Source organism: Dendropsophus ebraccatus, chromosome 9 (assembly GCF_027789765.1).
Source record: "Dendropsophus ebraccatus isolate aDenEbr1 chromosome 9, aDenEbr1.pat, whole genome shotgun sequence".
NCBI lineage: Eukaryota > Metazoa > Chordata > Amphibia > Anura > Hylidae > Dendropsophus > Dendropsophus ebraccatus.
The window spans coordinates 56,883,026-56,898,034 of record NC_091462.1 but is presented as its reverse complement, the minus strand read 5'-3'; the positions used below and the strand labels follow the sequence as shown (position 1 = coordinate 56,898,034).

Here is a 15,009-nt window from a genome sequence, read left to right as displayed (position 1 = left end):
TTCTGGGATGCCACTACTAATAAACAAATTGTAGGAAATGCATTACATACTTAATCTTTATCTAAATGCATTTAATTATGGCCAATCACTATTCATATGTCGCAGAAAAGACAAAAGAAAAAAAAAGGATTCCACACCAAATGTTGCATGGTTATGTTGCATCAGCTGTTTAAAAAAATAAATTAATAAAAGTATTATCATTATTATTATTTTTTTTACTAATATGTGTCTTTTCTTATCTTTTTGACCAGAAGCCTTAGTGAAGATTCACAAAAAGCAGATTTGTCTGCTTTGGTTTTTGGCCACAGTAAATTCACTATAAAATCTGCATGTGTTGCATGTGCATTTGCTGTGGGCTTGCTCCAAAATTTCAACCTTTGCTTCTGTATCAAAAACACCTAAATAAAGCTAAAATCAATGAGCAAATGGCTGATTGAGTCTTTTGTGTGGCTTATAAATTATCCTTATTGGTTGCACACGTGCAGCCGAAACAATGCATTTAAATGGCTGCATACATGATCCAGCTATCACTCACATGGCCAGGTTGCAGTATTGATCGTTGTCCCGTGAAGGCTCTGGAAAGGAGCACCGATCTTCTGCCTACCATCAGGCCATGTAAAAGGGCTTTTACACACTGCAATATTGGTACCAAGGCTGCTGTGATCCCAGGACTTACTAGGAAGAATTAAAGCTTTCCCCTTCAAATAATACCAGCTTGTAATTCATTGTTTGAATAAGATATTATGCAGATTACATCAGAAGAGAGGAAATAAAGAGCTGTAGTAATTAGAGATGAACGAATTTGCCGAAGTTCGGGTTCGTATAAACCTGTACTATCGGCTTCTGATTCCCGCTGTCTGCAGCCTCCATAAACAGGGTGGATACAGCGTAAGGACCGCCTGGAAAACTGGGATATAGACATTGGCATAGGCTGTATCCCAGTTTTTCAGGTGGTCTTTACGTTGTATCCACCCTGTTTACAGAGGCTGCAGACAGCAGGAATCAGAAACCGATAGTTCATGATCATACGAATCCGAACTTCTGCAAATTCGCTCATCTCTAGTAGTAATCCATGTCTCCTTATATTCTGCCTAATATTAAAGTAAGTGGAATGCACAAACTCCAGATGGAGCTTCTTATTATTTTGAAAAACCTTATTGCGCTTCCAAAAGAAAAATCATTCAACCCTTCTTATGTATAAACTCTTTAGGATTGAAATCATAGCCTAAAATAACCAGATGGAATATGTGTGCACATTAGCGACATTTTGCAAAACCGGTCTGAGAATCTACATAAAAAATCACTGGTAACTGTGGCTCATACTAAGCTGGCTAGAGGTTCTTGGGGTAATGCAATGCAGGATTCCCCAGGAGTCACAACAGGTGGTCACAGCTCACCTCCCTATCTCTCACTATACCATGACCACTGTCACAGATGTCAATGAATATCTCCAGACTAAAGGTTCCTTTGATCCATCTGGATGCTATATGCGATATCCCAAAACGTTGTTAAAAGCAAAAATATATAAATAAATGAAAAAATTCCCTTAAAAACAAACAAACAATGGAGAATTTTGGCTTATTATTTTATTAAATAGTTATTTAAAAAAATGTTTATACAAATTACATAACACAGTTTACATTGTATCTCTAATTCTTTACATAAAGAATCACAGTAAAGCTCTTAAATCCATTCATTCTGGCTCAGCCAGCAAATGGAATGATGTCATTTAACCCCTATGCTACCAAAGGAGCATGCAAGGCCAAGCCATTCCAAGCCCCTCTGTGAAAGGATTAAAAAAAAAGCAGCAGGTGACAAAGTACTCAATGCAAATTTCATATTTACATAAAGTTTTAAAAGAACCCAGGGGAATATAAATAGAGAGGGAGGTACAGTAAGTGGGAACATAAATTATTTACACATTGTAAAATGTCTCGGACTGATTATGTTTGTGAAAACACATTCTATAAATTAGAATCACCTTCAATACCAAACACTTACAGAGGCCCTTAACATTCAAGAGTGGCGGAGTGACTTATCTTTCTGAAAGGGAAATATGAAATTTGCTAAGTATACCACATTGCTGCATGAACATTACACATAAATAAACAATTTAAATTATGGATGCTTGATCAGACCCTTCAATTCTACAAAACATTCTGACTGTCCTGTAAGGGGGTATAGCTGCTGTACTAAAGCCACTTACTTAGTACACATTCATCAATAAGGGAGTATTCACACTGCTTTAGTAAACCTCTAATCTATGCTGCTGTATGCCACCCATAATCTTCCTCAGTTGGGTGAATGGAGGCCTATTGATGCCATTGACATACTGTATATGTTGGGAGCTTTCCACAGTGTGAATGCACCCTTACATTACCAGGTACAATATTTATCATTTCTTAAGATAAGCTGCACCTTTGGAGAACCAATTGCAAGGTCTAAATGACTAAATAAAAATTAACCAGCCTTGGATGTGTTCACTGCAAGGGAAGGGTGTATGAATCCTTTGGCGGGTCAATTTAGACGAAATATAGTGATAAAGCCATTCTATTTTGCCAGTGTAACAAAATGACCTCCTTATTTTATTTTAATATTAATTTAATATATAAAGGAACTTTCCCGATGCATAGTGTTTTTACTTAGCCCAGGGCAGGATTCTATTATATGTTGTGCTAATGTGATTTGTTTAAGGAGAAGACAATGTAAAATCTATATATTATTGCCAATTTAATGTACACCCATTTAGGTTTCCCATACAAAAAACAGCATAAACAGGTTAGGAATTCTTATTGAAGAAATTCTACTCCGTGGCATAAGTGGCATCTATGGAATTGTCTGGCTACATTTTGGATATCTGTTCAGAATCTGCACAGTTGCTCATTGTTACATTTTGAAATTCAGAATGGTTTGCAGTGTCTTTGAAAGCTATATATATGTTTGTTGGTAATTCGGACATTGACATTTGTTTTTTGATGCTTTACATCATGATCCCTCCTTTATACATCATTAAAGTACACATAGACCAGTTCCTTTTTTCCCCTTGCAATAGTATCCATAATAATGATGGTCTATGTTACTTATGACTATATAGGCATTTTGTATTTCATACTATTTACCTTTATACTTATCTCAAAAACCACTACCCGGAAACTAAATATATAACACAAAGGGTAGAATTAGCATTTAAAGCAATGACAATGCTGAATTCTTTTTCCATGGAACAGTTTGTGCTCCGAATTGTGATGAATTGTAATATTGGTGCTTGAAGTAAAAACTCATTTTGAGGTATTAGAAATTTAAAACTCCAGCACCAGCTTCCAAAGTGTACTGTCTTTATACTAGAGGAACAACCTACTGGCTTTATCAGTTCAACTCTATGGGATACATTCAGGGATGGTAGCCAGGTCCAGAAGGGCTACTTGGAGGTCTGAGTACATTCTCAGATAGCAGTATAACAGATCGCCAGGGCACAGGAAACCGCCCTGATGGTAAAGAGGTCACATTTGTACATAAAAATAAAGAAAAGTTTGCAAACGAATCCTTACACGTCAAAAATGTTGCACTTTCTATTACAGTAATAAAATTCTGTCCTGCTGCATCATATGCATTAGGTATAAACATTAACCCTAAAGAGGCACTGAACAGTTGGCAACTTCAACACAACATTCACTTTTCCTTCCACTGTGGTACAAAGTATACGGACTGTTTAATGGGCATGTTATTGTTCAACAGTGATTGTATGGTAATAAAGCATTTGAAGAGTTGTTGAATAGTACATACTATTATTTTATACTGTCAGAGTTAATGGATCTTCTTCATGTACTAAGTGGAGGTCTTTAGTGTAACTAGAGACATAACTGGAACAAGCAAAAACAATGACCCTATATCCTGTATGAATAATCACCCGATGGCTATATCTATCCATACTTTGGCAACAGGAACTACACACTTACTACATTAGTTTTCCAAACCAAGTCCTAAACATGTAGATCACATTCACATTTGAAAGGGCCCTCAGGAAATCATGGTATTAAATAATAAGTTCCATTTTCTGAATATCCAAGGCACTTAAGAAGGAAACAGGACTACGCTTAAAGGAAAAATTATGAATGTAGCTGCTCCTGATATGTAAACAGCCCCTATTTCCTTAATTAAAGTTACAACATGAAACAGCTTCTGGTAGGCATAAGACACTAGTTTCTGCTATTTTACCAAAGAACAGTCATACATAGTACAATGAACTGGGCATTACAATTCATAAATAAAAACCAACAAACAAAAGTCAACAATTAGGCACCAACGTAACCAGAAAAATGCCAGGTACTGCCCTTGCAATTGCTACTAAGCGCTAACTAATGTGAGAGTGTGCACCTGTATATAGTCAATGCACAAGTATCCATCTAATCTGAACACTCACTATGAACGGGGGAGGGGGTGTTTCTTTGATTGTTGCACCAAATTCCTGTTTATAACTGGACATTAGTGACACATTAAAGTTTTATTCACACAGCAGAAGATCCAAAACCAGAACTGGTTCATAATGAAAGAAAGGTGAAGGGTACCTTTCTATTTCTCCTATATTTTAGGGTTTCCTCTTGGATCTGATGAAATGCTCCACAATTGAACTGTGTGAACATGTCCTGTGGGTTGGATATACCCTTTCCATTGCATGCCACTTTCCTTCATATGAACCAATGCTACATGACCACTACATGTAAACATATTGCTGATGAGTTATGCTACATATAGTTAAGGCAGGCACAGCTAAGAAGTGGCTCTTAGTTTACTCCCAGCATGCTTTTCTACCCAGTTGGTTATGCATGTTTTAAGGCTATTCATACTTAGGTGCATGCATCAGACAAGCAGATTTGGGGCATGAATCAGGTGGACAATAGATGTCAATAAGGGAAAAGATATTACCCTTACTTGGCATGTGAGCTAAAAATACTGCTTGTATTACTAAGATGAAGAACAGTGCCTATTAAAGGATATGATATGTGATTTACAGAAATACACTGGCTATCTATTAAGGACATATCACCTAATGTGTGCATTGCATAACTGTATTAACCCAAAGGTCAGACTTTTCTACTGCTACTTTGAGTTATGCTAGTAGGATGACCTGTTCGAGGAGAGCAGGGAATCTCACATTAGATTCACTTGCTCCATAAATATGTATTTCGGCGTTGCATTAGTACAATTGTAGCAAGAAAACCTATATAACAATGTTCAGGCGTTCAAAAAGGGCATATGAATATACGAAATTCCCATAATCCATTGTACTCTTCCTATACCCCCTTGACAAGTAAATGACTGGATACTTCATTAAAATGCCCCTCTCACCTTCATATTGAAAAGGCAGCCATTTTGCAGATGAAACTTATAGTGCTTATAGGAATGCAACTTAAACCACTGGAACCGCCAAGCCAGCATTCATACAGCTAAGCATCCCATTAAATGTCTGTCTAAAATTTGTAGTAGGAAGGCCACTTTAGTAAATCTGTCTACTGCACATTATAGCCAATGAAGTTTAGGGGTCAAATGTGACTCGGAAAAAAAAAAGCTTCACCAAAAAACAATACATGAATTGTAATTGTCCCCACCCACCCAGACATACAATACATAAAAGGTACAATCAAAGCCAGCTCTGAATATAAAACCCTTTTAAAATGTGTCCTTTGTTCTAGGCATTTTGAAGAAAAAATGAAAACGAAAAAAAAAATTGTAATAGACCGCACGAAGAAGACGGTCACATTTCCATTAGAGACCTGGCTGTAAAAAATGGCTCTGAATCACAAGTAATCTTAAGGCTCTTCTACTCATGTCTAGATGCTATCGTGCAACTCTTCACTTGGGGCTGGGAGAAGTGGATCTCGTCCTGCCAAAAGTGCTGTCATTCCCAAAGATCCCAAAGTGGTAACACTAACAGCACTGATACGAGGTTTTAATTCACATCACTCCTCTATGGAGAGACTTATCATATCATGGATAGTCTAGAAAGTTATACATCAGGTCTGAAAAAATGGGAGGCATTGGAGTTTTGGGAGGCATTGGTGAAAAGTGAGAATTGTCCTTTTTTCTCAATTTCCTTCAGTTTTTTTTTTTTGTAGTTTGTAGAAACACGCTTTCAGTGTCCTTATGAAAAAAAAATCAGCTGAAACAGCTAATTCATTGCCATCACATTCGATGGCTTGGGGACTTCTAAAGAAGAATCACCAAGTGTTCAAAATCATTGAGCTAAGGAATTCCATCATGCCTCAGAACAGCATTTCTGTGGATTCATTTTCACCTTGTGTTTTATTCCATCATACAGCTCAAAATTGTAGTTCTCCAAAGTTGTCGAGCTACGAGAGGAGAGGCCGGTATAGGAGCAAGTGCAGTACAGTAGCAAACCAGCACAAATAGCCCCAAGAAGGACTCCAAGAGAACTCATGGCAATAATGGTTACCAAGATAGGATCCAAAGTATAAAGCCAACTTTCTTCTTTATCAGATCTTGGAGTTACCACATTATGTGTTGGAAACGTTGTGTGGGATTCATAGTCACCTACAATACAGTAATAATTTATTAGGAACTAGACAATAATATATAAGGTAGTATATGGTATAGTAATAGAATAGTAGAGATATAACATATATTAGAAAATGAAACTAAAAGACATAGTTTACAATAATGTTTCTTACTTATTTTCCCTCCGAAGCTGCGCCCTCGTGGGCCATAAGTATTTCTTGTAACTGGAGCTTCCACTAAAAAGAAGCATAAACCAAATTAGAATATTTTATAGAAGAAATTCTTACATAATACAACTGTCTTTATATGTTATCGCTTCATTAACAGGGTTTTATTACAAAACATTTTAAAGGTTTTAGTTCTAGTTTATCGTTTTGTGAACAGTAATTCTTGGCATGTATGTCAGTAATTATTGTGATCTTCTCGAGTCAATGGCCATATAACAATCTATGTTGACAGCTTAAAAAATTACCAATGCTAGTATTAAAGGGTAACTCTGGGCTGGGGTGATTTTGGCAGAGTGCTGGCGAGGGGGAGAATGAAAGAAGTAACATGCTCTCACTTCCAGAGCTGGTGTCAGTATCCAACAGCTCCATTCACCCCCGCTTCTAGGGTTCTTGGGACGTGACGTGTTAAGCCCACTCAGCCAGTCAGCAGCCAAGGTGGGGTCCCGTTACGGACGCTGACTGGTTGTGTGAGCCTGGCATGTCACGCCCCAGGTCCCCACTCAGACCCGAAAGTGGCAGGGACTGGGGGACCGGTGCTTCAACATATGGCACCAGTGCTGGAGTGGGGGAGGTGAGAGCATGTTACTTCTTTCATCCTCCCCCACGCTAGTACCTCTGCCAATAATCACCCCAGCCCAATGTCATCATTTAATACTGAGTTACACTTACATTTGTAGGGCTATCATAGGCAAATAAATAGATATCCGGCTCAAGGCAACAAATTAAGGTTTAGCTTTTAAATGGCTGTTTAGAAAATAAAAGTAGTGATCTGGCCAGTTACTCTTTTTTTTCTACATGTCTCATCACAGTTTCCCAATTTACAATTTTAGAGTCCATAGAAATCAAGATAGACACTAGTTATACCTATTTCTATAAAGCCAGTAAAAGAGTAAAAATAAAGAAAAGAGCCCAGTAAAAGACTGTTTATATGCCTTTAGCTTCTTGTCTGGAACAAAATCAATGTGTCTTTAAATGCTATGCACACCACTGTTTCCTGGATGCAAAATGAAACAACTTTCTACATAGTCTTTAAAAAAAAAAAACATTTTCCATTTAGCTGCTAATCTGTAAAAAATATCTCAGTAAGACAGTCCTTTGGCTCCCTCCATAAGAGCGATAGCAGCAGGGAGGGGAGAATGAGTTACACAGCAATTCATAGAGTGGACAGGGGGAGAGAAACCATAGAGGACAACCCACACAGGCTGAATGGAAAGTGGAGGATAGATGCAAGGCAGTCTACAGGGAAGTATATAGGCTGTGTACAAGTACAGAGAGAAAATAGGGCTCATGCAGCATGCTGCTGAGGTTTAAAAAAAAAAAAAAATTGAAAAATGTTTTTTTTTGGTTTTTTTTAACACCATAATAAGAACAAAAATTTAAAAACTGTTTCTACAACCATTAAGATTACTACAAGTCTGTCATGTCTTGCATTTGCAAGATAAGTTGGTACACGATGGTTGATACCAATGAAGCTTCTTTTTAGCTGTGTGCTTTTAATACTTTTAGGACTAATATATATTTTAATAAAGATAAACAGGTTTTTACCATCATTAAGATTTTTTTTTTGCAAACACATATGTATGATTAAAAACATAAAGCCTCTAGCCATCAGACTGCTGTATTGTAACAGACTGAGCTTTCTGTTGTCCAAAAATGACTAAAGTGTTACAAGCCTAATGACATATAAAATGTGTCATCATAATATGGGCAAGGTCAAGAAAGGAATTTAATCCTATAAACCATTTGTATTCCCCCCTCATCCTGTTATGCCAGATTGCCTAATCACACATAAGCTGATGAAGCTGAATCAGGGGTTAGAGGTCAATTGTGGGTCTTAGACAGGGACCATTATATCCCATCAGTTGAAAAAACTTCCAGTATTTCTTTCCCATATGACCTTCTACTCCTCTTCCACTAAACTTACCGATTGTCCCAAAATACATTGAACATTGCACCGTCTGAGAAACTAAGTCTGGTGAGATCATCATGATAAATTTCTACTAAGCTGCTGATGCGCACACCATCATGATTGTGTTGCTTACTTCTGCCCTTTAGGGAAAGGGAAAATGATGTCCCATTTTGTTGATTACCCCAGAGAGAGGACAATCTTCATTATAATCACATTCGGGCAATTTAGCACTTAGCAACTTTAGTAAAATCCCGGAACTACCATCGCTGTCGTCTCAGGTGACAGACTGATTGAAACTTCAAGACAGTAAGCAAAATGCTGATACCATAAGAAAGGGCTGATGATGGGGAGCACAAAAAGCTGTGAATTTGTTTAAGTGCTTGAGAGCCGGTGTCATTTCTCTGAACCATTTTCAGTGGTAAGTAAAGAGAAACAGATGTTTGTACAAAAATATTATCCTTTAATTACATTCCACACAGCACATGATCAAATAAGGTTCAAATTTCCATAAGTTTTTTTTTCTTTCATTCTCAGGCAGAGGACAAAGCAAGAAATGCGCAATTATAAGGGATTTGGGAGAAAATGATTGGGTATCATATATTCCAATAGTGATGTGACCAAGGTTTTCATAGAAAAGAACATTATACAGCATATAGATAAGGAACAGCATTCTCCATGCCCAATTGTTTGCAAATGATGAACAGGTAGAAACATGGATAACATTAATGGTGTGGTTTTCTATTAAAGGGATTTGCGTTTAATCAGAGTACTTATAATCACATTAATCTGAAACATTTCTAAAGAGCATTTAGAACAACACTTCAGAGAAACCCTATAACCATGAAAAGCATGGTGGCTCAGTGGTTAGCACTGTTGGACCATCTGGACCAGACCTTTGAAGTGCACTTGGCCTACAAGCTAGTATTTTAAACAGGCCCTAGTAAGTATAAACTGCCTACTAATAAGAAAATTGGTTCAGATACTTGTAGCTTCTGTTATGAGTCCTTGATGTTATTAGAGAAGGTGGTGTGTATGTATATGTAATAAGAAGGATAACCACCTATAATTTAAGGATAGTCCTACATCCAGGTTCATTTTAATGTGATTACCCCTTTAATAAAATACCAGAACATCTCCCCCTTGCCACAAGGCATACCAAAGAACTATTTTTTTAGTACAATTTATGTCTTTTCTACAAAGAAACTCTGTTCACCCTAATACAAAGTCAAAAAGTTTGTTGTGTATTATAGGCTTCAATAATTGCATTTATAAAATGTTTTAAAGCAACCCCTTCAGAACCAGACAGCAACATGACAAACATTGAAAAGAAAAAGACTTCAGATCGCTGGCAAAAAAAAAAAGAACATAGATTTCACAATATTCATCTTTTATGCTCCTCTTTCAAATTTCATCGACAACAACAACACAAACATCTAAAAAGGCAGCAAAGATGTAGAAGAAAACACATTAATGAGAAACAGTTTCCAAATAATAGGAAACCCAGGGCCAAAAGGTGCCTTGTTGCATTTCTTCCTTTTGTTTAGTCCTTTTATTTGTGCACAATGCAGCTGGTTACTTTTTGTATATTTATATATCTATATTATTTTTAATTTGAGTCAAACAGTAAATGCTATTTACAATCATGGAACTTTGTTCTAAGCATGTGGCAACAGATGGTAAGCCTTAGATACTGCTGTTAGATGAAACAGACAAGAGAGAACTAGCAGCGTAATTACACTTACACTTTTGGACTGATTTTTAAAAGAGTTACAATAAATTTCCTCCTGTAATTAGGCTCTATGAAAAAAACATCTCAGTACAAAAACATCGCTCCGGAAGGAAGCCATTTTGTAAGAACCACTTTCATGCTAAATGGGTTTATAATGCATTGTGCAGCAAGTTGACGTGACAACAGACTGAAGTGGATCATGAGAATTAATTCTTGCAACATAGATCCCTGAAGAATATTGGTAATCACCATACAAGACTTCACAACTACTTCCATGCACTGATATGCCGTCTAAGTGGTTTCATGATGAAACCTACATAGATAATAGGCTATGTCCAACAACTAAGCCTATTGACTTTGATGACCCTATCACATCTATGTGGCAACAGTTGGGCAAAAATGACATACAGAATATGGAAGTTTTCTTACAGAAAAAAGGATCATCCAATATAACAACGAAACACGACAAGAAACAGTGAACGTTAGGTTGCCTTAAAATAATCGGTTTGGTTTCATGTGAAATAGATGAAACATGGGAAATTTAAAGCTGGTAAACTTTAGTCTCGGTTTTATCTTACTCCACTGCCTGGTTAGCCTCCTGGTATACAGGTACTTTACAATGTACAAAATATTTCAACTTCTAGGCACAACCTTATGTGTGCATTACATCACAGAAAAATAATTATCAGCAGTAATGCCAAATGGACAAAACCAATCTAATACAAAAAGGCTCAAAATTATTATACACAGCAGTGCACTGTATACTAGCATTTCTGTGAGAAATACATTCAAACACCCAAAGAACAGCATGGATACAAAAAAAAATATACATTTCTATGTCACTTTAGCATATAAGGCCACCCATTTGCTACCTAAAAAAATAAGTAAAACTTATTGTTCTTAAGCTCCACTAACACTGAAACTGCAAAATGTGTGAGCCACAATTGTTATGTACATTACAAAAAATAAATAACAACACATGACAAAAGTGCATGTGTCCCAATAATCGTAGATGTGTGTTTTCCTCCAGACCAGAAGTATTGGTCAGGTGATGAGGTTTTCTCCTGAAATGTAGGACCAAAACGAAAGAGTTGTAGTACCAAGATTGGAGTTTTTGGCTTACTTGAATACGGTAAACAAATGCTGCAGCAATGGGAAGCATTAGCTGTAGCGTGACATTGGTAACCTCAATGGAATATTTTTTACCTAAACAAATGGTATTGTGCAAGATTAGAAAATCAGTTTTGTGTTTCCACCCGGAACTCTGCTACTGCTTCATGGTCCGTGTCTGGTATTCCAGCTAAGCCACATTCACCTCAATGGCGCCCAACTGCAATACCAGACACAGCTCATGGGTTGCTGCTGTTCCTGAAGAAAAACTGATCCCTTTTTCTAATCTTGTACGGCTTGAAATAAATCTATCATGTTGAAAATGCATAATTCAGTCTGTATCCACCATGTTATAGAAAAGAGGGAGATATACATATTTCTGGGGAAAAGATTCAGCATAACTAATAACTTTTTTTTTAGGCCAGTGGCCTTAATCAGTGATTGACAGCCTTTCCTATATAGTGCGCATACAAAAATAGATGTCAATCACTAATTAAGACCACCCACTAGACTCCAAAGCAGAGGTTTAGATAAATATTACTAGTTATACCAATCTGCAAAGCTCCTCCTGCTCTATAACACGGTGTCTGCAGATCTGACTGTATTTTCAACCTTGATGGGTTCCCTTTAAAGAAGGTTTTATATTAGAACCAAACCAATAAATCTGTGCCAGCTGAGGTCTGCTGGCCACTTTTTATCCCCCTCCACATATCTGTCTCTGTTTTTTTTTTTCTTCTTAAAAACTGACAGACATGACAAGAAATGGGAAAGAACAAAAAAATGTTAGTGTGCAACCCATTGTGTTGTTCTAAGCAAAGCATGCCCCTTTAGAAAACTAATGGAGCAATGTTTTGAAAGCCCATATAAATCAAAATATCTAGTTTATCTTCTATGTAGAAGTCTGATTCCCAGTTCTACTGTAGATATTGCTTTACAACAATGTCTACATAGATTTACTTACACTGTATTAATGATACAAAGCAATGACTAGATAAGGCAGTAATTATATATATATATAGCGAAGTGACATACAAAGGCTCCTAGTACATTAAGCAGAAATCACTTCAGTCATAGACTGGGCAAATAGTGCCACTAAAAGATGACTGTGAGGTAAGAATCAAATGAATTCATAGTTTATACGGAAATCCCTCAGTATTCCAGTAGTTCAGTATTGAGATGCATACCCAATGGCCATGAAGATCTAAACATCTAAGCAGGGGCAGCTTCTCTGACTACGATCAAGGATGGCAAAGATCAGTAGGTGAATTATACCTGGGGTAATGTAGACCAGTGCAGAGAGAAAATAGTGGTATTCCTCAAGGTAACCAATCAGATGACATACGGGTAACCTTTACTCTTGTAGGGGATACTATTGCTTTAGTTTGCATTAATTTTTATGCTATATCCCACTTATGTTCTAGTCCCTTGTTGACAACTCTTGTCTTACATACAAGCCCAAGGGGTATTATTCAGTATAGTATGAGGCCATAAAAATAGTTGCTTAAGCAAAATGGATTTCTGAAAGTTTACAAAAAGAACAATTTCCAAGAAATAAAAAATATCTCGCATGTTTCTGTAATTGCATATATGTATTATAAGCTGTCTAAATGTACTGCAGTGAGCTCCACAGTATGGACAGTTATAGGTTTCCCCATTACTCCCTTGCTGACATTGTATTTCTTAAAGTGGCTACCATATCTTTAAGATATATTCCCAAGCATGGGTTGGAAAATTGGCACAATCATTAAAGTGAATCAACTCATGCTTCGAAAATTCTCTCCTCTCTGGTAGCGTGTAAGAAGGTGTAGGGAAATAAGCAAATTAACATTACCTATGCATTATAGCAAATGTACACTAACATTCACAAATTTTATAGATTTGCCCCTGAATTCTTTACATCCTGGACTATACCAAGGATAGTACTGACTGGCATCAGTCACATGGTGCACAGTGTCCGTGAGCTCATTGAAATACATTTGTTGTAATAGCCTAGTTCCATTAGTGGTCTTTACCACTACTTACGTGCTATCTCATACACACAGGAAAATAGATAAGCATGTATGTATACTCTCACAAACTTTCCTTCATGTTTTCAGGCAATGTTTGTTTTCCATGTGGGGAAAAATTGATAATAAAACTTGAAAAAAATAATTGTCTTTGCAAAATAAAAAAAAGAGCATTCAGGTTCTAAAAGGCATTGCCCCTTTATCTCAATCATATTCCAAGATGCAGCATTAGACATTAGAGACAGTCAAGAGGGGTCGAGATGTCTATGAGTTCAAAAATATGCAGAACAAATTATTGTCGGGTTTATAAGGAGAGGGAGAATAAAAGTGCAAATTGAGCCAACAGTTCTTGAGTCTTTTAAGTCTAGATCCAGCGTCCATATCGCCCTCAGCAACGTGAACTGTGATCGGGATCATCTTGCTCTAGTTTTATAGTTAAGGTAGGCTCCACTGCCAGAGGTGCCCCATTGGCGTAGTGGGAGGTTTTGTAGGTGATGGCTGGATCGCTCTTCTTGGCCGCATAGCGGAATCGGTGGTAGTGGAGCACCAAGGCTAGTGCGACGGAGACCAACACCAGAACAGCGCCTCCTGCTGCCATAACGTAATACCAGTAGACTGGGATGGGCTGCACTGACACCGTATCCACTGTGGGCTCGCTCCCTGGTAGAAGGGTGCCCCCTGGTGGAGAGACACAGAAGAGCGTTGCTAGGTGGGATGTAGGAGGACTGAGATCAAGAAAAATCACACATGCTTTAAAATGCTTTTCCATTTCTACTTATAAAATACACCCCCACTAATCTAGCAGTATAAAAAACCTATAATATATGAAGTGAAGCTCCACCTTTAAAGTCCCCACAGTTATGCAGGTTAATATTGAAAAGCTTCCATTGCTTCAGTCAAAAGTTAACTAAATCTGCCAACTTCAGCAGGTTCAGCCAACTGTTTATTGTGCATGGTAGCCTCCTGACTCTCCCTTGACAGACAATGTTGGGGGGAGTTGCTTGACATGGTCATGGTTTGGCACATTGGATTTCAACTACTTAATCCTTTTGTTCTCAGAGAAAACAATGGCTGCTACAATGGCTTACTTTCCTCTCTTCATTTACAATACATGAATGTTGGACTGTGCTTAACATTCATGTGTATGGGAAAAGTAAGAGAGATAGCTGGCAGCCATGGAAGGTGTACGAGCACCTTTAAGAAAGCACTTTCAATATTAACATCATATTATTAAAGGTGGAGCTTCTCTATAAAGTATTTCCATAACTTCAATATTACACAAGCCCAGTCCTATTTTTTAACTGCAGTGTGATAGAAGTCATACAAATCTGAACTATGGTCCATAGACTGCCCTGTTGTGGTATACACATGCAGAATAGAAAGACTTATTTACAATGGTGGCTTTTCATGCACATATTTTAGGTGAAGAACAGAGGTGCTTACCAGACAACACACATGATTTCCAAAACTACTATACTATCACAACTTCTATATCTTATATACGTCTGCCAAGAG

General features: G+C 37.3%; 1 protein-coding gene across 2 annotated transcripts in view; it reads right to left on the bottom strand.

The window, feature by feature from the left end:
- Positions 1 to 1,580: 1,580 nt before the first annotated feature.
- Positions 1,581 to 15,009, bottom strand: part of NRP2 (neuropilin 2) — a 95,065-nt gene continuing 81,636 nt past the window's right edge. The window contains exons 16-17 of one of the 2 annotated variants that reach the window (XM_069983422.1): positions 6,687 to 6,749; positions 1,581 to 6,549 (exon numbers count right to left, since the gene is read on the bottom strand). In XM_069983422.1, the coding sequence (XP_069839523.1) occupies positions 6,254 to 6,549; positions 6,687 to 6,749 (359 nt within the window). In that variant the 3' untranslated portion in view covers positions 1,581 to 6,253. Of the gene's footprint in view, positions 6,550 to 6,686; positions 6,750 to 9,088; positions 14,173 to 15,009 lie in introns of those variants that run through there. The other variant, XM_069983424.1, reaches the window with a different exon arrangement.